Source organism: Pyrus communis, chromosome 8, assembly GCF_963583255.1.
Source record: "Pyrus communis chromosome 8, drPyrComm1.1, whole genome shotgun sequence".
NCBI lineage: Eukaryota > Viridiplantae > Streptophyta > Magnoliopsida > Rosales > Rosaceae > Pyrus > Pyrus communis.
Window position 1 is genome coordinate 4,155,822 of NC_084810.1, and position 24,166 is coordinate 4,179,987.

Genomic DNA, 24,166 nt, shown 5'->3' on the forward strand with positions numbered 1-24,166 from the left:
TCCTAATATGTAAAGTGATTGATTGCTATTCGTCAAACTTGAAATCGGATTATCTTTCCCAAATATCTAGATTTTTTTTTTCATTTCTCTCCAACTTTCAAGTGAAAAAAAAAAAAAAAAAAAATCAAAACCAAACAGAAATAGGCCAAACCGAATTACTTCTGTTTACTCTTTAAGAAATTAAAAAAACTGAACCAAATAATAACTTCGGTTTTGGCAAAAACTAAACCGTATTAAACGGAGCCCACCTGTAAAGAAAGAAAGAAAATGAAGAAATAAGAGAAAGGGGCCAAAGGCCCAAAGACGTTTCCCTACGCGTAGAAAATAAATGAAAAAAGTTATAAATTATTACGGCCGGCACGACTTGTTCTCAACACCTGATATTTTCCGCACAGGACAAGTTGGAGACTAAATTGTCAGTCTGTCATTAATCTTGAGTTTTCTTTGAAAGTTCATCTGAGCATAAACAGGTCATGTTTATAGACATATTACTTATTAAAGGGCTCTGCTCTACCCTTCGAAATTTGGACTCACTTGGATGGTTGAACAAAAGGGGCAAAGGCAATGCACTCTTGCATTTATATCTGAGGGGTGCTGTCTGCTGTGTTGCTTGTATTGTCGTGCAAGCTTCATATCTTCATTACAACTTGTGTGATTAATTGTGTTTCTGGCTCTTGATCCTGATTGTTATTGTTTTTTAAGATGGGGGGAATTATGGTGCTTTTGCTATTAGTCATCATCCTACTTGTGAACCTTGGCCACGGGGATGCGAACATGACGATGCGTTGCAGAGAGAACGAAGGGGAAGCGCTCCTTGCTTTCAAAAAAGGCCTCATCATGGACGAGGACAACCAAGTAATATTCTCTTCGTGGGGAACAGAAGCCGCAAAACAAGACTGTTGCAGATGGAAAGGAGTCCCATGTGACAACCAAACTGGCCATGTTGTTCAGCTTGATCTCGGAGACGATTTTTTGCAAGGTACGATGATCAGTCCTAAACTGATTGAGTTGAAGCATTTGAGGTATTTAGACCTTAAGGGAATTTTCTTCAACGGGAGCACAGTTCCAGATTTCATTGGTTCTCTAACCAACTTAACACACCTGGATCTTTCTTGGTGTTATTTTGGTGGAAAATTTCCAATTCAGGTTGGAAACCTTACCAACTTGCAATATCTTGATCTCAGTGCTAATCGCTTCTATAAGGTAGAAAATCTCAATTGGCTGACTCGTCTTTCTTCGTTGACATATTTGGACTTGAGTTTTGCCAATCTCAGGAATGCTTTTGATTGGCCGGAAGCAGTTAATAAACTCCCCACACTAACAAACTTGACATTACTGGACTGTAGTCTTCCTTCTCCTCCAGTTCGTTCCACTCTTTCAAGCATAAATTCCTCTAAATCTCTTTCTAGCATCGCTCTTCCCATGAACCATCTCTCAACTTCTTCAATATTTCTATGGATGTCCAACTACAATACCAGCCTTGTTGATCTTGATCTCTCTTTCGGCAACTTGACCGGTTCGATTCCTGATGTGTTCGGAAACATGAGCTCTCTTGCACATGTTGATCTCTCTTTCAACTATCTTGAAGGAGCAGAGCCTCATTCTTTCACTAGGCTATGTAGTTTGCAATCATTGATGCTTGACGGCAACAATTTGAGTGGACAGTTTTCCAAATTTGTTCAAATATTGCCTACATGTGCTCAAAACTCCTTGGAGCGTTTGAGGCTCTCAGAAAATCAACTTGCAGGATCATTACCTAATCTTACCAACTTTTTATCATTGAAAGAGTTGTATATTCGTTACAATCAATTAAGTGGAAGAATACCTGAAAGTATCGGGCAAATGTCAAAGCTCGAGTTTATTGACCTTGGTATGAATGCTTTGGAAGGGGAGATTGTAGATTCCCATTTCTCTCTCCTCTCCAAATTAAGGCGTTTAGATTTATCATCTAACTCACTAGTTTTAAACTTCCATTCTAATTGGTCTCCTCCTTTTCAACTGGACTATATAAGTTTGGGGTCATGCAAGATGGGTCCGTATTTTCCGAAGTGGCTTCAATCTCAGAATGGGTACTCATACCTCAATATTTCTAATGCTGGAATTGTGGATATCCTTCCAAGTTGGTTTTGGGGTACGACTCATAACGTGACATTTATCAGTCTTTCCCATAATCAAATTGGAGAAATGTTAAAAACTTTGACAGTGGATTTTGCAAATTACCCTGAAGTGCATTTGAGTTCAAATGGAATTGAAGGTCCAATTCCCGCAACTCTGTCACAGGCGTCATATTTGGATCTCTCTAATAATAACTTTTCAGGGTCAATTTCTTTCTTGTGTGCAAGTGCAGCTATGGGCTTAACTTTTCTTAACATCTCAAACAACAATCTCTCTGGAGAACTTCCAGAATGCTTGACACATTTGGACAATCTAGTCATGCTTGATTTGAGTTACAATGCTCTTTCTGGAAAAATTCATATGACAATAGGCTCCTTATTTGGGATCGAAACATTGAAATTAAGAAGCAATGAGTTTGTGGGAGAGCTGCCTTTATCCTTGAAGAATTGCACAAGTTTAATGGTTCTTGATCTTGCAGATAACCAATTATCGGGATCAATACCCAAATGGTTGGGGGCTAGCCTTCAGAAATTGGTTATCCTAATGCTTTCCTCTAACCACTTCAATGGAAGTTTGCCCTCGCAACTATGTGATCTAATACATATTCAAATTCTGGACATCTCTGTGAACAGCATCTCTGGAGGCATACCGAATTGCCTAAAAAATTTTACTGCACTGGCTCAGAAAGGAAATGAAAATCTAACCGTCGAACATTCTTATATGAGAAATACTGATCAACATTCATCCGAGGGGACTGATTATGATGATGATGCAATCTTCATATGGAAAGGAAGCATGCGAGTTTTCAGGAATACTTTGGGGCTTGTGAGAAGCATTGATTTCTCAAGCAATAGATTGACTGGGGAGATTCCGAGCGAAATCAGTCATCTCGTTGGTTTGGTTTCTTTAAACCTTTCTAGAAACCAATTAACAGGTCAAATTACTCCAGACATTGGAAAATTGGAGTCGCTGGATTCACTTGATTTGTCAAGAAATCATATAGATGGAAGAATTCCAACAAGCCTTTCTCGGATATATCGTCTTGGTGTCTTGGACCTGTCACACAACAACTTGATTGGAAAGATTCCAACTGGCACCCAGCTCCAAAGTTTTGATCCCTCTGTTTATGCTGGAAATCAGCTCTGTGGACCTCCACTTCAAAATCTGTGTGATGGTGTAGAAATAGTTCCAGATCAAGTCAGCAACGAAGAAGATAAGGATGATCAGCTTATACGCTACGGATTTTACATCAGCATGGGGCTCGGATTTTTTGTTGGGTTCTGGGGAGTTTGTGGAAGTCTGATATTCATCAGGGAATGGAGGTACACATACTTCAAGTTCTTGAATTATGTGACGGTAATGTTGATCAAACGGAAATTAACGGATGCTTGATAGATAAGCTGTAATGTGTGGTATGTACTTTCTCTCTCTGTCTCTCTCTCTCATCGATTCATCACAATTAATTTGGTTTTTATGATCAATTGTCTTCTTCTAACTTACCGGTGCTTGTTTATTTTCATCTGTAGCTCCAGTCATCTTCTTCAGTCCAATTGCGTGGTTTCGGCATTTGCATAAGCTTTCAAGTATTGGATGCTGCTTAGATGAATTTGTTTTTTAACTTTATGTTCTCTCTAGTAAGTATGGCTGATGTCAGGTTCTCCTGCCGTATCACTTGCTCTGTTTTTTCCTTAACGAGGTTTGGTTTATGTCCCCCTCGACTGTCTTTCGCTTTTTATTTTAATAAGATTAAGAGGATGAACAGTGAGCTCTCTCACCTCATCATTTTGAATTATTTTTTAAAAATCTGCAGTAAATCGTAATTCATATTTTGATTTGTTGTGTTTTCTAAACTAGTTAAGAATTCAAATATTAACTTAACAAGTAATTCAAGCCAATACCTTGCCTTTTGCAGCACATAAATTTTTTAATCTCATTAGAAGATGGTTCCCAACTAGACCTAACAATTTCTTATATGATCCGTTAACACGACACGTAAACGAAACGAAAATAATGGATTTCAGATCAACACGATAACTAATCGAGTTGTTTTCGAATCACACGATAAGAGCCCATTAATAATAGATCTTTAGCAAGTTTACATGAAAGTGATATGCAGGTAATCCGTTAAGAAAAATATTATTTTGATGATTTTAATTTTTTAAACTACTAAAAAACTTACTATAAAATAAAATAGTCATAGTGTATATGTATATATTGTATATTAAATATGTATTATTGTATTACTATTCTATATAAATTTAAAATTTTAAGTTTTTTATTTATTTATTTATTTATTTTTTTGTAGTATACTATAGGTCAAGAGTGAGATTAAAAAATTATAACACACATTAAACATAAAAATATAAAGTAATTTAAAAAGACCAAACACATTAAAAAAATTATAATAATTAATTTACAAGTACGAAAAATGTGAAAAAAAAAAATGTAAACGCTCATGATCGCATCATTAACACTTTGAGTATGGATGCATCATTGTTTGAATTTTCAAAACCATACAAACCATCATGAATAGTTTTTTTAAGGGAGTTCAAAATAAATAAAATTCATAATCATTAATGTACAAGTCTGAAAAATATGAAAGCATATAAAAACATGCAAAGTTCCTCAACCTTCAAACACAACTCTTTTCATTTTGCATATCTTTAAACATTTGGTATTTTGTAGTAATGTACTACTGTATTTTCATTAGGCTCTTATTTTGGATTATGTAATACTTGAAAGACAAATGTTTTTTTTTATGTTTTGAAGTAATATTTATGTTTTTTTTTTTTATGTTTTGAAGTAATATTTATGTTTCGACAAAAAAAAAGGTAATATTTATGTGACAATGATGTATGCATATACTAATTTTTTTTCATTTTATTTTATTTTTTTGTCAAAGTATGCATATACTAATTTAGTATTGTGTTTTTCATTTTTTTTTTTTTGGTTAAATTATGTTTTTCATTTTCATTATTTATTGATTTAAAATATATTTACATAACGGGTAACGTGTCGAATCATATTACCTGATAATATTAATAGGTTGATTTCGGATCAGATTATATTATCCGTTTACTTTAAGAGGTGTTACACGACACGACCCGTTAAGGTATTGGGAAAGTTACGAAAATGAGACAAATACGGAAAACCCGACACGAATGCCAGATCTATTCCGAACTTAATTTCGAGGAATAGGAAATCATCCACATCCCCTTTCCCATTTTGTATTTGTGTTTACTAATATGTAGCTCTGATTTGTAACTTGTAAACCTACTTCTCTTTTGTACCGTATTTGAGACGAAAGGACTACGTACCCAAAAGAAATTCGTCATCCTATAAAATAGACATGATTGTGACGCTAATGGTACAAATACAAGTCCTCCGAAATTCGTCATCCTATAAAATAGACATGATTGTGACGCTAATGGTACAAATACAAGTCCTCCTTATGCCGGTACTGACTGAAAACGGGATTGATATACATTTTTGCAGATATTTTTGCTCCTCATCTTTTTCTCTCCAAAATTTGCAACGGCATTTTCTTGTCTATATAAAGTTGATGCAAGTTTGTATTTTGAGATGTAGACAACTTCCATGTGCATGCTTTGGTTGTGCTATAGCTTCGACATTGAGTACTCTATGGAACTAGTGTCACAAAATTTGGATGACCAAAACAAAATATATTCTCCTGATTACTTGGTGACCAAAAAAATGTATGGTCACCCATCGTTAAACTTGATATAAATTGTGGAAAAAAAAAATGAATGTGCTTTTAGGTTTTATCACAAATCACAAATCACCCACGGTAACAAAAACAAATTTTAGGTTTTTGTTGGTTACTAAAGACATGTCCCCATGTCCTGTCGTTGATTATTTTTTTCTCATATCAGCCTTTGGATCACCATCAACGGTGGGATTTAACTTCCTATTTCTCAGACGTCTAGGTCTAGCAAAAGATCTGGACGCTATATCGTCGTCCTTTTTCTTGTTTTGCATTGTAGGAGTATCGAATATGTGGCTCTGACTTGGTCACCTGTATATGTGGGCATCTCAAACACGTTACTAGGGGAGAAACATTTAGTAGGATGGAAGTTGTGGCACCTGGTCTTAAATTTAATATTATTTTATTCTTTAGCATTAGGAAATTATGAAAATGTCCTGACGAGTGGAAATCCTATGTAGACATTCAAGTCCTTATCACTTCTTATCACTTTGGACATCCTTCTAGGTTGTACGTGTCTTTACAAACATGTGAGAGCGATGAGGCATAAATCAAACAATTTATTCGCATTTCCTAATGAGGGGCAGAATCACGTTTCCTAATGAGGGGCAGCATGGTAATTTTGCATTCTCGGGAATCCATTTCTTGTTTATCGAGACAACAGTAAGTTGTTAGTATTGCAGGCTGCAGACTGTAATACCGATGGCTTATTCGTTGGGCTCATTAAGCAAGTGGGCAAGTAGGACCGTTTACGTTAGTATCTTATTAATTAGGTTTTGTACCTAATTAATTATTATTTGGGCTTCACCCAAAGACACACACATATTATCGTAGTACTCAACGATGCGAATTCGTAGGTGTAAACGGAATCGATTTTAGAGTTATAATGAAGATTTTACAAAGCACATAACACTGAGGGAAATTTAGTAATTTCACATCGCAGTAGATATTTTCCATTTTTTTTTAATCTTTTATGGCTTTGGGCTATGTGCCAAGTATGGCCCACATGCCACTCCATCTCTCCGTTTTGTCTCTCCCGTGTCTCTCAATTTCTCAAGCTCCCTCTCCCTTGCTGCCACCTTACTCATTTCTCCCTCATTTCACTTTTTCACCCATCTCTCTTAAACTCTACCTCTCAAACTACTTCCTACCTCTGCACACGCAGAGAGGTCGAATGGCCACACAACAATCCATCATCACTTGCCCATGCCGGCGAGCCATACCACTAGACGACGAACTCAACGAGCGTTACTACCCTTGTAACTCAGAAACCAGAAACATGAACGGGAAACCCTCAAACCTTTGAGCTCTGTCAAGGAGGAAGAACTCTGGCGAGGCTTCCACTTCTCCGACCAAGGGCAGGCCTCGGGAACTCAGCTTTCTTACCTTTTCATTGTATGTGAAGGATCTTAAGGTTTTAAACTTGTTTTGTAAGGTTTGGAGACATAAATGACATAGAGGAAGAAATTCCCCAGTTTTCTGGCAACAAAAACCGTGGCCGTCAAGCCATTTCCCAGCCAACGCCAATCATCTCTCGGCCTGAATATGGTACTAATTTGAACAAGGAGGATGGAGTTTACAGACTCAAGAAGACATTATATGGTCTTAAGCAAGCTCCAAGAGCTTGGTATGAAGAAATAAACTCTTATTTCACTAAGGCTGGTTTTCAAAGAAGTCTTAGTGAAGCAACATTATATGTGAAGATTGCTAAAAGTGGAATACTCATTGTTTCACTATATATGGATGATATCATCTACACTGAGAGTTCACAAGAATTGATGATGGAGTTCAAAACTAAGATGATGAGACGGTATGAAATGACTGATCTTGGGTTGTTACATCATTTATTGGGTTTAGGTGTGATACAAACTGACACTTGCATTTTCTTGCACCAGAAGAAATCTACAAAGACATTACTGGATAAATTCGACCTCAAGGATTGCAAATCAGTTGCTACTCCTCTTGCAGTAAATGAAAAGCTATCTAAGACAGATGGAAGTGAACAAGTTGATGAAAGCTTATATAGGCAGATAGTTGGAAGTTTGCTATATTTGACTGCTACAAAGCCGAACATCATGTTTGCAGCAAGTTTGTTAGCTAGATTTATGCATGGTCCTACCATAAAACATATGGGAACTACCAAGAGAGTACTTAGGTACATTCAAGACACACTTGATTATGGTATAGCATATGAGAAAGGGAAAGAAGCAATGCTCATTGGCTATTGTGATAGTGATTGGTCAGGGAGTGATGATGACATGAAAAGCATGTCTGGATATGCATTTAACCTTGGATCAGGTGTATTTTCTTGGGCATCAGTCAAGCAAAGCAGTGTTGCACTATCCACTGCAGAGGCTAAATATGTAAGTGTAGCAAAAGCCACTGCACAAGCAATCTGGCTAAGATTTGTTCTCTTAGATTTTGGTGAAGAACAAGTTAATGCTACACCAATTCTATGCGATAATACCTCAGCTACAGCCATAACCAAGAATCATGTGCACCATTATAAGACAAGGCATATAAACAAGAGATTTCATTTCATCCAAGATGCTTTGTAAGATGGAGAGATCAATTTATTATACTGCAAAACTGAAGAGCAAACTGTAGATATTTTTACCAAGGCATTGGCCAGGGACCGGTTTGAATACCTAAGAAGAAAGCTTGGAGTAATATCAGCTAAACACTTAGAAGGGAGTGTTGAAATATAAGTGTTTTAGCTTAATAAACTTGTATTTAGTTTCAGTTTACAGGTTTAAATGTGAGCCATTGGATTACATTCCAATTGGACAGCTAAGATGTAATCTTAGAGTTAGTGACTTGTGTTGACACATGTAACTATCTTATAGGGTAGATTGCACGAATGGTTGGATTTGAGTTTTGTATCATAGAGAGAGAATCTCTCTCTCTAACGGTAATATACCTCTCGCGCTTTTTGTGTGAGGTGTGAATGAATGAAAGCAACTTTCTGTGAGAACCTTCTCTCTACAACTCTCTAAGATTTATTTTCAGAAATCTTCATCACCATTTTTCAATTCATTCCTTACCACAAAGATCATAGTCTATGAGATTCTAACAACCTGCAATTACAAAACAACTCCAAATTTATCATTATACTGAAGTGAGAAACACAATTATTTTTCTTAGGAATGTCAGTAATACAAGATAGAGAATGCACAAAGTAAAGTAGAAAATGGACACCAAGAATTTATGTGGTTCGAAATTTATGCCTACGTCCACGGAACAACGATCAATCTTCACTATATGAAAATAATGAGTACAACAAGAGTAGTCTTACCAAGCCAAAGACAAGACTTGATGGGTACAAGAAAGTATAACACACACTTTCTATCACTCTGAACTTCACTCACACAATGTGTAGTGGAACACTCTCACTCTCACTCTTGGAGTGAAACTCTAGCTTTGGACTTGATCCTTTTCTACTCACTTCTTTCTTGATTGGTTACGTCACTACAACATCACACCCATATTTATAGGTGAGGGTTTGGCATTCTACTAGTTTCTAATTCTTTCCATAAACTAGAACTAGTTTCTAGTTTCTAGTATATTCTACAAACTAGAACTAGTTTCTAGTTTCTATTATATTTTACAAACCTCTAGCTTAGATAAATCTAGATTAGCCATCCTACTTTGCATGCTAGAATTTTCTAGCATCCATCCTTTATAATGGGTTGGACCTTTAATGTCCTTCATCGTGAGCTGGACCGATGGTATACCAACAAGTTTCCCATTCCCAGTTCACAAAAGCTATTAAGAATTGTGATCTATTAAACTCATGCACAAATAAACTACTAAGTAGAAAGTTCAAGGGTTGAAACAAAGATGGTAAAAACGGGAGTTTTATTTAATTTAACTCACGAACAATTGGAGATCATGGTTATTCCAGTTTGTTTGTTTGAATCATAATTTGTTCTCTCTTGTTAGTTTTTCAAAACTTATAGGGTCTCTGAACAGCGAACAACCATTTGGTCAAGTAACTCCATTCTGCTAGAGGAGGTCCGAGTGAAAACCAAGTGAAAATCTTATTAACGACAGTGTTGAATAAAAAATAATAAAAAATGAGCTCCGAGGAGAAAAATACATGAAACTTTTCAAACATTGAGCATCCTTTCCTCTTCATGTCTTTTGATGTACAAATATCAAAATAAACTGTTGATCGTACGATAGACACCAAATGGATTAACATCCTCTCGTTACTATATGTTATCTATTTCTGAATCCTCAGTAGTAAATGTGGAAACTTTACTGTAAGAACTTCGTGTCATGTTTGACAAATGTAGACAGCATAGGACGAAAAATACGTAAACTGTATACAGTTTACGGTGGACATATATACCAGTTAAGCTAAAGCCCTTTGTCTTTGTTATCAGTGACAACCGACTTCCGAATATCGCACTTGCCAAGGACAACGCAGGAACTCCAGATCAATGTGAGGATTAAGCTAAAGCCTTCTGTTTACAGTGGACATATTTACTAATTGTGTGTATCTTGTAAACGTTTTTTATATTTTGCCATGTTCTTCGTTAATTTGGATATCTTTTGTTAATTATTTTTATATTCGTTTATTGAAAATGAGAGTGTGATTGATTATTATTTTTATTTATTTTGAGCGTGAGATTGATTATAAACATACATACCATTTTGTTTTGTCTAATATATATATATATATATATATTGATATGCTACAAAATGTATAATAATTGTACATAAAATATTTACCAAATATTATTGAATTGCATATACATAAGCACAAGGATTGATGTACAAATATTCGAAACTTAGAAATTTCAAATTATGATGATGATCTGAAAATTTCAAAAAAAAAAAAAAAAAAAAAAAAAAGCGCAACCGAAAATCCAAAATTTTCAACCTGAAAGATAAGTTTAGTTTCAAAATGTTTTAAATAATTAAAAAAAAAAATCTTATTTCTTACGGTATCTGTTTGGAAATCACCCCACTGTTGCCATACAACAACAAAATAAAATCTTATCTTACTAAAATAAATCAATTATATAAATAATAAAACGCCACTCAATTTTGTGCCAATATTTTCGTTAGTGGATGAGGATCCCATCCGGATCCAAATGGTGAGGATCATAGAGATTTTTACATCCTAGCCGTTCATAGTATTTTATATAGTTAGTTTTCGTCAGATGCTATTTGGGTTTAATTTTAAATAATCAAAATTCAAATAATTTCTGATCGCACGATATACAATAAATGATTAAGATATAAAGATCTATAGAATCCCACTATTTGAATCCGGATGGGATCCTCATCCTTCGTTAGCTACCCTGCCGTTGCCACAATTTAATAAAAAAGATAGAAAAGATAAAGACAGACATAGAGACAGAAGGATCTGTTTCCCTAATTAAATCATGGGCCACATGGTTTGTTCAGAAAAGTAACAAGTACCAATTTTCATGCTTCTTCACCGTTAAATGTTATCCTCGGCTTTTCTCTCACTTTTTTTTACCAGACTTTCCCGCCCAAAACCAAACAGAGAATGCATGAGAGAGAAATCAGAGATATTCACCGAGAATGAGAATGGGGTCGGGAAGCGAGCCAAGGAGGGGAAGAAACGACCCTCCGACGATACCGGAGCCGAGAATCACGAGCAAGAGCTCGCTTCCATTCGGCAGGTACGTTGCTGCCAAGTACATCAAGCACCCGTACACCAAAATCAGGAACAGGTTCCCTAGCACGCTGTGGGTGCACGGTAAGAACCCGTAAGTCTCCTCACACGATGACTCCGCCTCTGCCGCCGCCAAGATGGGCCGGCTGAGGGTGAGGTAGGCGGACCGGTGGTGTACCCCATTGTGCGGTAAGGTTTAAGGACCGGAGATGTTGCGGGCCACGGGCTGCTCCTCCGCAGAGGATTAGAAAGAGGATGAGACAGTGAAGTAGTGTTAGACATGGTTTTTTCAAGTGGGCGTTTACATCTTTTGGCTCTTCAGATGTCAACAAAATTTGTGCCCGCTTTATCCAAAGAAATTGTCGGCGTATGACATTCCAAACTTGTAATTGATCCTCAAATAAGAGAGATTTTTCAGTGTGACCGTCACACGAGGTGGTACATCACATGTTCCTATATAAATAGTGCGTTATGTGTGTTAAAAGGTTAATAACTTACAAATTAAAAGTTTCCATCACTTACATAAAAACACGTGGTGTATCATCCGTGTTCTCATCACAATTAAAAATTTCTCCTCAAATAGCCTGCACTTCTAGTTTAGCTTCCGACACTTCAGCTTGAGTATTTTAGTGTCGGAAGATAAACTGGGAGCTATAAAACCGCTAACCGTAATCTAAGAAAAATGTTTAGGTCAATCACAATAACAAATTTCAGAAGATATAAATCTAGATGCTAAAACTGCAATAATATATTAGGGTTTTGCTTACACACAGAAAATTGGCTCAAAATACAAGTGCCTGAACAAATCCCAAGTTTCTAATGAAAAAGTAACAGGCGTACTCACTAGAACATTATCAGAAATCATACAAACCATAAGAAAATTGAAAAGCGAAAACATTTCAATTCATACACGAGTAAGAGTACTCAAATGAATTCGTATGACCTCATGCGTCTATGACCAGCCAACAACATAGTCAAGGACGTAAACCAGTGCCAGGGAGAATGGGTAGAGTAGGAAAGCAATTGAAGACGTCCAAAGTGGGAAGACAGTGCGGAAACTACCTAGAAGACCCATTACAATGCAAACGATGAGAATCACCAGGACTTCGGCTGAGAAGTCCCACGTTAATCCTCTAATGTAAACCAGAGCCAAAAATACTGCTAGGCAGAGCAGGTTATTCATGGTTACTGCACCGTACAACTGCAACAAGAAACGGATGAAGAGGTCATATTTCAACAATCGACATAGTTAAACCAACAGAAGAAGATTATTGGCTAACTATAAGTCGCAATTACGCTAATTATTGTTGAGATACTGGTTACTCGTATATCAATAGGATTTCAGATGGACACTGAAGAAAAGATTTTGGCATGTGAGTGCAATATGTCAACGGGAAAGCCTAAAACTTAAAAGTTTATGACATATTTTAAAAGCTCCCGCTGATAAATTATACAACTGTTGAAGGTGTAAAGTATTATCAGGCTTGCAGATTGACAAAACATGAACGGGAAATATGAAATACAAACCTCAGAAAATGTTAACGAGGCAGTCCTCATCTTTTTGCGGCTGGCAAAGATAATAGCAGATACAGCCTCACTAGAATTAGTAGCCAGAGGTAGTGCAATGAATGAGATGAAGAAAGTTGGAATGCTTGTGGCATCGGAGAAATCATCAACAGCATCTACCAAGGGATCTGCAAATGCAGCTGCAATCAGAGTTCCTACCAACAACATTAATCCTGCTTTGATGGAGGTCCACTTAACACTCTCAACACCCTCAACAACCTCATCACTTTGGCCATTCGCCCCCAAAAGAGCGTGCTCTTCTTTTGTTTGCTGTACTTGACAAAGCATTAAAAGATTAGCATAGAAAAGTCGTATCAAATAAGCAAACCTTAAATCTATCTAAATAAACAAACATTACCTTGTGAAAGTCTGTTAAAAACTTCATTGTATGATTACCAGAGTCAGTACTGGTATCTCCGTGACGCTTTGCCTCATTGAGCCATTTTGAGATACCAGCATAGAACTCAGTAAAACTGATTTGGGAATCATGAGAAGTGTCAAAATCACTCATCAGTTTAGCTACAGCATCATTGTTATCAAACTGTATTTCATCAAACCGGATTCCTACAATTAGTGCTTTTAATTCGGAAGCTGAAAGAAACTCATTCTTATCCGCATCAATTGTATCAAACAACCTGACACACGTACAATCAGAAAACTCGTTAGAATAATCTCTAAGAATAAATTACAAGAGTCGCAAAGAACAGACATGACTAACTATTCCATCAATAATACTAAAATAAAATACTAACCTTTTGATAGTTTCTTCATCAGGTTCACCCTCATCATTAAGAAGCTTTCCCAATGCATGCTTCTTCAGATGTTGTAAGACTCCTGATATAACATGCTTGTGCTTTGCATAAGCAATTTTCCTCCTCTGGATCCAAGGCTGAAACACCTGCACCCACAATTAAATATAAGTCGATAGCAGTGAAAATAAGTGTGAAGATCCAAATCGTAATACCAGGAAAAAGAAAATTTAAACAGATTATGGTTAGCTACAGAACTAGCATGACAGAATCGCAAAGGGTATCCAAACTTTTGGTATGAAAGAACATACAGAATATTAATGCCCTTAAAAGTACTCGGACCTTTTAATAATGAAACAACCAAAACACCCTTCTTTCCCAAAATAAGTAACCAATTGTTATGTCATCTTCAACTGTTTTTCCTATTTCTTCTTAAAAGTTGACAATGTTGGATTACTAAAGCATAAATCTTTGCATGGAAATGCAAATTACACATGAAAGAAAATGGACAGATTTGTTAGACGTAAATTACAAATAAGACTAAGTTTAGCAAACAGAAAAACAAAGAAAAGATTTGTTACACTACACAGATTATGTAATTGCAGACTTGCTGCATGACAACTACAATTACCTGATAAAGGCAATAGGAAAGCAAAAGCGCGACAGAGACAATGAGTGAAATCAGAACTGCAAGGCGTCTAGCGGAAGTGGAATCAAGGAGCTGCGGTAATTGCACAATAAGAAATGGGATGACGGATACAATCATAATCATTGCAGCATAGGTTGTCCAGATATCAGTACTGACACCAGAACCTGCAATTTCCAACAGTTCTGGTTTAGTTCACATCTACTTAATAAATCAGACATTTCGAAATTCTTGATTCCTGGAGTGAGAAACACAATCATTTAAAGATTTAGTCAACAATGCACATTCTCGGTATAGTGACACCCATATACACCTGGGTTTTGTGAGATGAACAAGAAGATCAAGTAGTCCAGTTTTATTGTTTGAATCATTCACAACTTGTTCTCTCTTGTTCAGAACTTCAGATATTGAATGGAAGACTAGGAAACAAATACACAACTCGTTCAATAAAGCATTCTTCCCATTACACGTCTTCTGACATACAAATTTTCTCAAGATTTCATTTTTCAGTCTTAGTTTAGAATTTGATCGCTTACTAAATGTAACTGGTAAACCGATAGCTACATGCATTAACATCACGAGGATCTTAACCCATTCTTCATCAATCGTCATTATGTATTTCCCATTTACCATAGGTGCTAATATTTTCTGACCGCAAATAAACAGAAAATATTTGAAAGGTGCAAACAATGCATGGAAAATTAGCAATTTACATTTCTTAATAAAACATGCAAAGAGAATATAGACATACCAGTTATGCTAAACCCTTTTGTATCTCTGTTATCTATGGCAACCGATTCCTCAATGTCACACTTGCCGACGAAAACACAGGAACCCCATATTACTGAAATAAGCATTACAGTAGAACCAGCTAGCAAGCCCATTCCAACAGAGACCTGACTTTGAGCAGTTTCCGTAGTTCCGGAAAGTCCGGATACTGAAAATAATACGTTACGTATCAGAAGCAATTAAAAGTTAATTATTAAGTAGATCATCCAAATAGGAGGAGTAAACATAGAGCATCCTTTATGTAGAACACTGCACAGATCCCCGAACATATGTAGCAATGACTGATGTGCAGAATTAAGTACTTAAGAAATTGAGCTATCAAATTATCATATAACATTAAGGTTTCAACTTCACATGTACAAAGGGTTAATTTAGAACAATTTATATTGCAGGAACAGTCTCTTTTCTTTTCTTGATTTAACTTTGAAGTATTAGATATTTGTTTTTCCATCTTAAATTTGCTTCTGAACAACGATTACTAAACCGTAAACGGGGTCCGATTATTCAAAATTAACTTAAAATTAGACTACTTCTAAAAAAACATTAAAAATGAGTTTTTTGAGTTTTTAAACTCCAACTTTCTCTCTTCTCTCCTCTCACTCTTGATATTTTTTTTTTTTCTGCTAGTTCACTTCCTCCATCCTCATTACTTTCTCTCTCTCCTCCCCTACCCCTACGAATCTCTCTCTGCTCTTTCTCTTTCATCTCCCTCTCCTCCAATCCCCTATTTTGATCTCTCTATCTGAGCAATTGAATTTAGTAATAATTTCCATATTAACAATGAGTTGTTGTAGGGTGTTTTTTCTTGTCTTTTTAATAATTAAAATTTAAAAAAACATTTAAACCTCATACTAAACAAGTTTTTGAACCTTAATGAAAATTATTTCAGAAAATGTTTTAAAAATTTATGAATACTTTTGAATACGATACAGTGGTGATAAGAACAAGGCACAAAGGTAAACAATTAGGGTCAATTCAAATTCAAGCACAGCAACCAAAGACAATGGGGTCAATTCTACATGGGTTCGTTCGGATGTTCTTTCAAAATGATTGAAAGTATTTTTAAATAAAATGTTTTTAGATTCTAAAACAACTTAAAAGTGTTTTATAGAAGAATGTTGGTAAACCCTAAAAAAAACATTTAAAATATTTTCTAGAAGAAGCACATAACTGGTGTTTCTTGTAAAAAGTACTTAAAGTATTTTTTCAAACTTTACTAACATTTTTATTAAAGATTATTTTCAAAAATATTTTCATCAAAATCGCATTCAATCATTTTAAAATATATACATTTAAACGAATCAAAAGCTCCAACCAATCTACGTCAGAACTCAAAATATATACCTTCTACTGGATCCAAATGAAAAGATGCATTCGAAAAAAGTTAAAATTCTAATGAATTAGTAAAAAGTTAAAATTCTAATTAATCTAATTCACATTTAGAAAAGGTGTAATCTTCCAATTTTTTTCCGGAAAAAAGTTGATTATTCAAAAGCAAACACGAACAAAAAGGGCACTCACAAAAAGTCAAAAATTAAAAAGCATAAAACTTCATCCGAAATAAAAAAAGAAATGTTATCTATTTGAAAATTTTTATGATGTCTCAAAATATTTTTTGAAAATAATTTTCTTTAAGATTTAAAAACATGATTGATTTTTTATTCAAAATTTTTAAATCATATATAAAATGAGGGGTTCACAAGAGAGGAAGAATGAGAAGAGAGGAAGAAAGAATGTAAGAAACGAGTGAAGGAAAAGAAAAGAGGAAAGATAGATTTGGAGTGTGAGTGAGTTTAAGTTTAAAACACACTCTAATTTTCTCTCACTTTCTCGGGAACCAAACAAGGAGTAATAAAGAGACTGACCGAGAATGAGCATGGCGTCAGGAAGGGCGCCGAGGATGGGGAGGAACAAGCCTCCGATGATACCGGGGCCGAGAATCTCGAGCAGGAGCTCGCTGCCATGGGAGAGGTAGGTGGCGGCCAAGTACATCAGGTAGCCGTATACCAGAATCAGGAACAGGTTCCCGATCACGGTGGTGGTGCAGGGCAAGAACCCGTAGGTCTGGTCGCAGGTGGAGTCCGCCGCCGAGAAGGAGTTGTTGAGAGCGAGGTAGGGCGCGAAGGAGTGAGACCGGTGGTGGACTCCATCGGAGATAAGATCGGGCGACCTGGATTGGATGAAGTCGGAGAGGAGCACACGGCCTCCGTGGGCCTGGCCGCAGAGGACCAGGAGGAGGAGGAAGAATGACACGTCAGCGGGTTTAGACATGGCGGGAGGCGCGTGGTTTCAGCAGCTGCACATCAATCAGTAGGGGATTGGATCTGAGGTGGCGATTGGGAAGCGATTAAGAAGGAGAGGGAATGCGCGGACGGTTATGTGTCTGAAACGTGTGTCAGTTCGGGGTGGGGCCCTGGGATATCAGATATGGAGTGGGGTAGAGTCGGGAGAGACGATTCAAATTCCTTTCTTGCATTTAAGTCACATTATGATTTAAGAGAAATTGCAAGTATTTATTATCCAAATTTTCTATTTTATTGGGATTTTTTTTTTTTAGAGTTTTAATGAAACATATTGTTTATTTTTAATATTTTAACTATAAAAAATCACACCTTATACTATTTACTTACAACATATTTTTGTCATTTTGATTAAAACTCAGAAATTTCAAGCTATTTTCATTAATATTTTTTTTTCCCATTTTAAGATGTGCTCAAATTGTTATCAAAATGCTGTTATGATCTCATCTCCCTCAGTTATTATATTTATTTGGTAGAATTTTCTCTTAAATTTATTACTATTTAAGACTTGTTTTTTGATCAAGTAAACAAAGTTGAATTTATCAAAAAACAGTAAACAAAGTTTAAAGGGCGTCTTCAAATCAAAATTTTCCTAACCCATAGAGCACGTTTGGTTAGGCTTGGACTTCTAAGGATAGAATTGAATTGGAAAGGACTGTAGGCTTTTGTAAGAGAGGACGTGTAATTTGTGTATGAGGATAGGTTAGATAACCCATTATTATGAATTTATAACCTATTATGTTTAGTTATATCCATCTCATATTTTGACACAACAAACAATGGATTAAACTCAAGTTCATTTTAATTTATCAACCTATTCAAGTAGCCCACCAAACAAGCTCATAAAGTTTAGGGGCTTGGAAATGTTTTTTTATTTCTGGAATGCCAATAAAAATTGGATGGTGCTATCCATACATGCTTTATCTACACTACGGAAGGGGGTGAGCTTAGCCTCATAATGGATCAGCAATAATATAGTTCAAATTTGTCTTTGGCGAGAATCAAACCTAAGACCTCTCACTTACAAATGAAGAAGAATATCACTAGATCGTAGTAGTTTCACACATTTTTTTTTACTTCTCACACACCTCTTTGAGTTTCTGATAGTCGAATCGAATGAATTGAAGACGATCAAATGACACAAATTAATTAGTGTGTGAGAAGCAAAAATTGGTATGTAAATAGTCCCACTATAAAATTTTCTAAAAAATACACGTGTGTTGTAGACCTATTTGACTGAACTATTATAAGGGAATAGAGAGAGGGAGGCCAGCGGCAAGAGAGAAGAGAGATTTAATTGTGATGTGTGTATTGTATCACCCTATTATGTCTTTAATTATAGTAGTAGGATAGATAGAATCCTTACCCTTTTAGGATTACAACTCTTAATAGATAATTAACAACTAATAGGAATATAAGAGATATTCCTAGATCCACTATGATTTATACAATCACACTTCTATTCTAAATATGACTGCAACACTCCCCCTTGAGTGTGTAAATACTCAAACAATCATCGCATTAGATCTTCAGCAAATAAAGTAGAACAGTTGATGAAGTCGATGACACAATAGGAGAGTGCGAGTCTCTAATATAATAAAGTACACATTGGTAGTAAAACTCACAAAACATTGCTATGGTAAAACCCAAGGTGAGAGAAAACCCCATAGACTAAGGAGAAAAGTGAGAAGTATGCATAATGTCTAAAAACAAACGTCAAACAAGACGAAAACAGTGAACTCAACGGAGTATGATCATCCCAAGATGGGTGCCTCATCATGTAAGATCCCACATCGCTCAGGGGAGTGATCCTTATATGTATATTCTCATCCCTACCTAGCACGAGGCCTTTTGGGAGCTCACTGGCTTCGGTTCTATCAGAACTCCGAAGTTAAGTGAGTAGTACGCGAGAGCAATCCTATGATGGGTGACCCACTGAGAAGTTCTCGTGTGAGTTCCCATAAACAAAACCGTGATGGTGTGGTTGGGGCCCAAAACAGACAATATCATGCTACAGTGGTGGAGCGGGCCCGAAATGTGGTGGACCCCGGGCGGGGATGTGACACATCAAAACCTCGTTAAGTAGCAAAAACCCAATGGGAAAAATACTTCTAATCGTAGTAAAAAGAGTACATTAAGATCAAGTGAGTATGCTTCAGGATACTCCCCCTGAGTTAGACATAAATTCCAAATAAGAGAACTACAACCTATTCAATTCAGATAATTTACGCATACTAATTCCTTGGGTGAGGTTTTAAAAAGTAAACTTGGGCAATGACGTGAAGAGATGGGCCAAGTTGTCTTAAGAACAAATTTGCTTGACTTCAATGTTCTGATGTTGTTGTTGCTGGTGAGAGTAAAAGAATTTATGCCCTATGTGCTTGTTGTCATCTCTTGTGATGTATCCTTTCTTTAACTGCTCGATACACGCTGCATTGTCTTCAAAGATCATCGTAGGAAGGTCAACAACAGAAGTAAGACCACTAGTGCTTCGAATATGTTCCACTACTCTCAACCAAAATCACTCACGCGATGCTTCACGCAAGGCGAGAATCTCAGCATGGTTCGAAGAAGTCTCAACTAGTGTTTGTTTGGTAGACCTCCACGATATAGCAGTGTCTCCAATGGTAAAGACATAGCCTGTTTGAGAAGGTGCCCTATGTGGGTCAAACAGATATCCAGCATCTGCGTAATCAACAGGGCGAGAATCAACCCAAGAATCGAGGGGGGCGGCGGGTCCTCTCGAGGATTCGTGGGTGTAGAACAAGCCCAAATCTGTAGTACCCTTGAAGTAGCATAAAATGTCTTTAACAACATTCTAGTGTCTGCATGTAGGCATGTTGTTGTATCTAGCCAAAAGATTAACAGCAAAGGAGATGTCGGGTCTAATGCATTGAGCCAAGTACAATAAAGCCCCAATTGCACTTAGGTATGGAACTTTAGGCTCCAAAATCTCTTCCTCATCCTCCTTGGGATGGAAGAGATCTCGTTTACCATTTAGAGTCCGAACGACCATAGGAATACTCGAAGGCTTCGCTTTATCCTCATTAAAACGATGCAACACCTTCTGCGTGTAATTCGATGATGTACTAGGATTCCATCCGAACAATGCTCGATCTCCAGATCGAGGCAATATCGGACTTTTTTTTTCCATTTTAAGATGTTCTCAAATTGTTATCAAAATGTTGTAATGGTCTCATCTCCCTCATTTATTATATTTTATTTGGTAGAATTTTCTCTTAAATTTATTACTATTTAAGACTTGTTTTTTGATCAAGTAAACAAAGTTGAATTTATCCGAAAAAAAGTAAACAAAGTTGAAAGAGTATCTTCAAATCAAATTTTTCCTAACCCATAAAGGACTTTTGGCTAAGCTTGGACTTTAAAGGATAGAATTGAATTGGAAATGATTGTAGGCTTTTGTAAGAGATGATGTGTAATTCGTGTATGAGGTATCATATTTTGACACAATAAACAATGGACTGGATTTAAGTCCATTTTAATTTATCAACCTATTCAACCGGCCCACCAAACAGGCTCATAAAGTTTAGGGGCTTGGATTTTTTTTTTCTTTTTTTGGAGTGCCAATAAAAATTGGGTGATGCTATCCACACACGCATTATCTACACTATGGGAGGGGGTGAGCTTAGCCTCACAATGAGTCAGCAATAATATAGTTCAAATTCGTCTTTGCGCAAGAATCGAACTTAAGACCTCTCACTGACAAATGAAGAAGAATATCATTAGATCGCAATCCACACACCTTTTTTTTTTTACTTCTCACACCTCTCTGAGTTTCTGATCGTCGAATCGAATGAATTGAAGACAATCAAACGACACAAATTAATTAGTATGTGAGAAGTAAAAATTGGTATGTAAATAGTTCCACTATAAAATTTTCTAAAAAATGCACGTGAAGTATTTTTCCATAGTCCACTTGCATGTGAAGTGTTTGTTCTTCTAATAGAAGCTCTTCCACTTGAGCAAATTCTTTTAAGAGGCATTTCCAAACATTACCTTAGAGTTCTCATATAATAAGATTGCAAAGACTTGGGCTAGCATGCCCCTATTGATCACACATATATTTTGTCAACAAATTCTTATCTGGGAATTTTGTATTCATCAACAGGTTCCATCATGTGAGATCATACGTACAACAAAGTTCGTTCAATCATTTGAGTGCAAAAAGCAAACCAATCTGATAATAATAGCAAACTTGATAGTTTGGGCAAAGTAGGGTAAAAACGTAGTTCGTGCTTAATCAATCAACTCTCTATGATATGTTGTCAAATTTCAAACAATCAGGTCGGCCTACTAATAACTGCACCAATATTTTCCTCAATTCGTTTCAAACCACTTGCATATTTTTATAATTCTATCACAAAAATTTCAAATATCATTTCCAACAAAATTTATCTTTGAGAAATGACAAGTAGACTATTTCAAAGTGAGATTCTCTATAAACTCTCTGATCCCTCACAATTACGTTAATTTTTGTGCTAACATTATAAAATATTTTTTCAAAAAAAATAAAATAACCAAGAATTGATAAAAAATCTCAATTTTGAAAAATTCTTATTTACATTTCTCCTTTTATCTTTTGGACATTTGAAATTGAAACCCTTTTCAGGTTATTTTGGAAACGCCGGGTTGTCCGGCCCGCTCGTAGGGAAAACGACATGTGGTCGGCAAATGATATTTTAGCACGTACAAAGCAAAGGCTGGATTCCCGCGTCTGCAGTATTAATTAAGTCGGCCAAGCCGCCAAGCCGCCAAGCCTTTGACTTTGAAAGTGAATCTTGTTTATATCGAATATACTTAGCAAAATTCTAATTAAAAATAACAGTGGGACCTGCAATTACTATCAATTTTTGAGATTGTAAAGTAATTTTCGATTCTATTAAAAATCACTTAGTACTATAATCTAGTAGTATTTTTCTTTACTTAATTTATAAAAAAAAGTTTTAGATTTAATTTTCATCAAAGCCGAATTTAAATTACATTTTTGTTAACCCATTGTGAGATTTAACTCATGTTCCCACCATTTTATTATATATAATATTGTATGTTCAAAAAATTAAAAAAAAAATAACAACAGTTGTATTTATCATAAATTTTTTAAACAGTTGTACAAATTCAATCTACTAGCATTACCCGTCGAGGAAGAGTCGTTAGAGACTTGCTTTTGGGGCGAGTCCCCTTAATATTTTCCATATTTCATATTTGAGTTTTTATTTTACTTAAAAAATAGAAACAAATTTTCTTCTATAATTTAATTGGTACAAATCTTTGGCCAAAAACTAAAGGAGAACGTTGTGTTTTCAATACCGAATAATCAGTAAACACCAATGGCCTACCTTTTACGAGTGAGATGAGAGACTGGCCATACCAAAAACTCACCAATCCCAAACCAAAACCTAAAATCCAAATAAGATATTGTAACCGACTCTCACTCCAATTGAAGCCATCCTATCCACCAAAAAAGTCACCACCTAACTATCAAACAACTTCAACCAAGAGTCACCAAAAACAGGAGACAAGAGTGCGGATCGTTAAAAGAGATGATATTGTTGCCCAAACAACTGGAAGAAAAGGAAAAAAACTCTCTAAAAGTATGAATTTTCAGAGACTTTTTATCATTTCATAGTTTGAAATCAATTTTCATGCTAAAATTATAAAATATTGTACAAAAAAACATGAGGGGCAAAAGGTTTAGAAAAAGTCCCACTTTAAAAAGTTCAGCTGCATTTCTCAAGATTTTATTTTTTACAATAGTTTTAATCAAAATCTTCAATTTCTATAATTTCTGTAATTTTCTTTCATAATACGTACAATAAATTGCTTATCAATGATTGAAGAATATGAACTTTCTACTTGCCATCGTCACTAGTTGAATTATAATTAAATTGCTTTGGATCGTTTACCAAACCGCAACAGAGAATGCTGTTCGAACAACAATAGATTAAGATATGCAACGAGCCAAAGTTAAGATAAAAGTTTTGTGTCTCGAAATAAATACGATATTAAACAAGTTTAATCATTAATAAAGCCAAACCCAACGAGGACACAACTGTTAAAAAACTAAAACCCCGAAATGGAGGACGGAGTTATCTTTGAAGAATATAACTTTAGAAGAAGAGGAACAACGAATATCAATGGCTATACCATGCGAGAGCATTTATTGTTGATTAAAATAAAGTTGAGAGATCCTTCGCATGCTGCTTAGATTGGATCGGATTGGATCACTTGCCGACAGTTGTAACGCTTTTTTCGTAGGGACGTAGGGATATGAGGTAGTAATGCCTTCACGTCGCCTGCAAGCGGAAGTAGATTGGCTTGTTGCTGACAAAGTAATGGCTACCAGATTTAGCAACTCGATCTGATTTGTGGGACTTGGATTGTCTTCCCTCCTCATTCTATGTTCTTTCCATGCTTTTCTATATGTGATCACGGTTAAATCACGTCAATATTTTATATCTTTATTTATTTTATCTTATTATTTCTATAAAAAATCGATATAAAATATTAATGTGATTTAATTGTGACCACATGAAGATATGGGAAGGGTATAGAATGGAAGGGCAGACAATCCAAGTGCCTGATTTGTGTTACGTATGTCTTAGA

General features: G+C 35.9%; 4 protein-coding genes across 4 annotated transcripts; 2 read left to right on the forward strand and 2 right to left on the reverse strand.

Annotated features, from left to right (window-relative positions):
• Positions 1-416: 416 nt before the first annotated feature.
• LOC137741399 (receptor-like protein EIX2) lies at positions 417-3,887 on the forward strand. Its single transcript, XM_068481120.1, has 2 exons — positions 417-3,527; positions 3,642-3,887. The coding sequence occupies exon 1, from the start codon at positions 703-705 to the stop codon at positions 3,505-3,507; it is 2,805 nt and encodes a 934-aa protein (XP_068337221.1). The 5' UTR covers positions 417-702; the 3' UTR covers positions 3,508-3,527; positions 3,642-3,887.
• LOC137741921 (uncharacterized mitochondrial protein AtMg00810-like) lies at positions 3,756-8,397 on the forward strand. Its single transcript, XM_068481619.1, has 2 exons — positions 3,756-3,769; positions 7,275-8,397. The coding sequence occupies exons 1-2, from the start codon at positions 3,756-3,758 to the stop codon at positions 8,395-8,397; spliced, it is 1,137 nt and encodes a 378-aa protein (XP_068337720.1).
• Positions 8,398-12,218: 3,821 nt separating this feature from the next.
• Positions 12,219-17,691, reverse strand: LOC137741400 (sodium/calcium exchanger NCL-like). Its single transcript, XM_068481121.1, has 7 exons — positions 17,108-17,691; positions 15,205-15,390; positions 14,439-14,620; positions 13,811-13,956; positions 13,417-13,693; positions 13,020-13,328; positions 12,219-12,693 (listed from the first exon to the last, which is right to left on the reverse strand). Exons 1-7 carry the CDS (start codon positions 17,511-17,513, stop codon positions 12,445-12,447), a joined length of 1,755 nt encoding a protein of 584 aa, XP_068337222.1. The 5' UTR covers positions 17,514-17,691; the 3' UTR covers positions 12,219-12,444.
• A 2,372-nt stretch (positions 17,692-20,063) lies between these two features.
• On the reverse strand, positions 20,064-20,696 carry LOC137741922 (secreted RxLR effector protein 161-like). The gene is made up of 2 exons (XM_068481620.1): positions 20,409-20,696; positions 20,064-20,327 (listed from the first exon to the last, which is right to left on the reverse strand). The coding sequence occupies exons 1-2, from the start codon at positions 20,694-20,696 to the stop codon at positions 20,064-20,066; spliced, it is 552 nt and encodes a 183-aa protein (XP_068337721.1).
• Between the last annotated feature and the right edge of the window lie 3,470 nt (positions 20,697-24,166).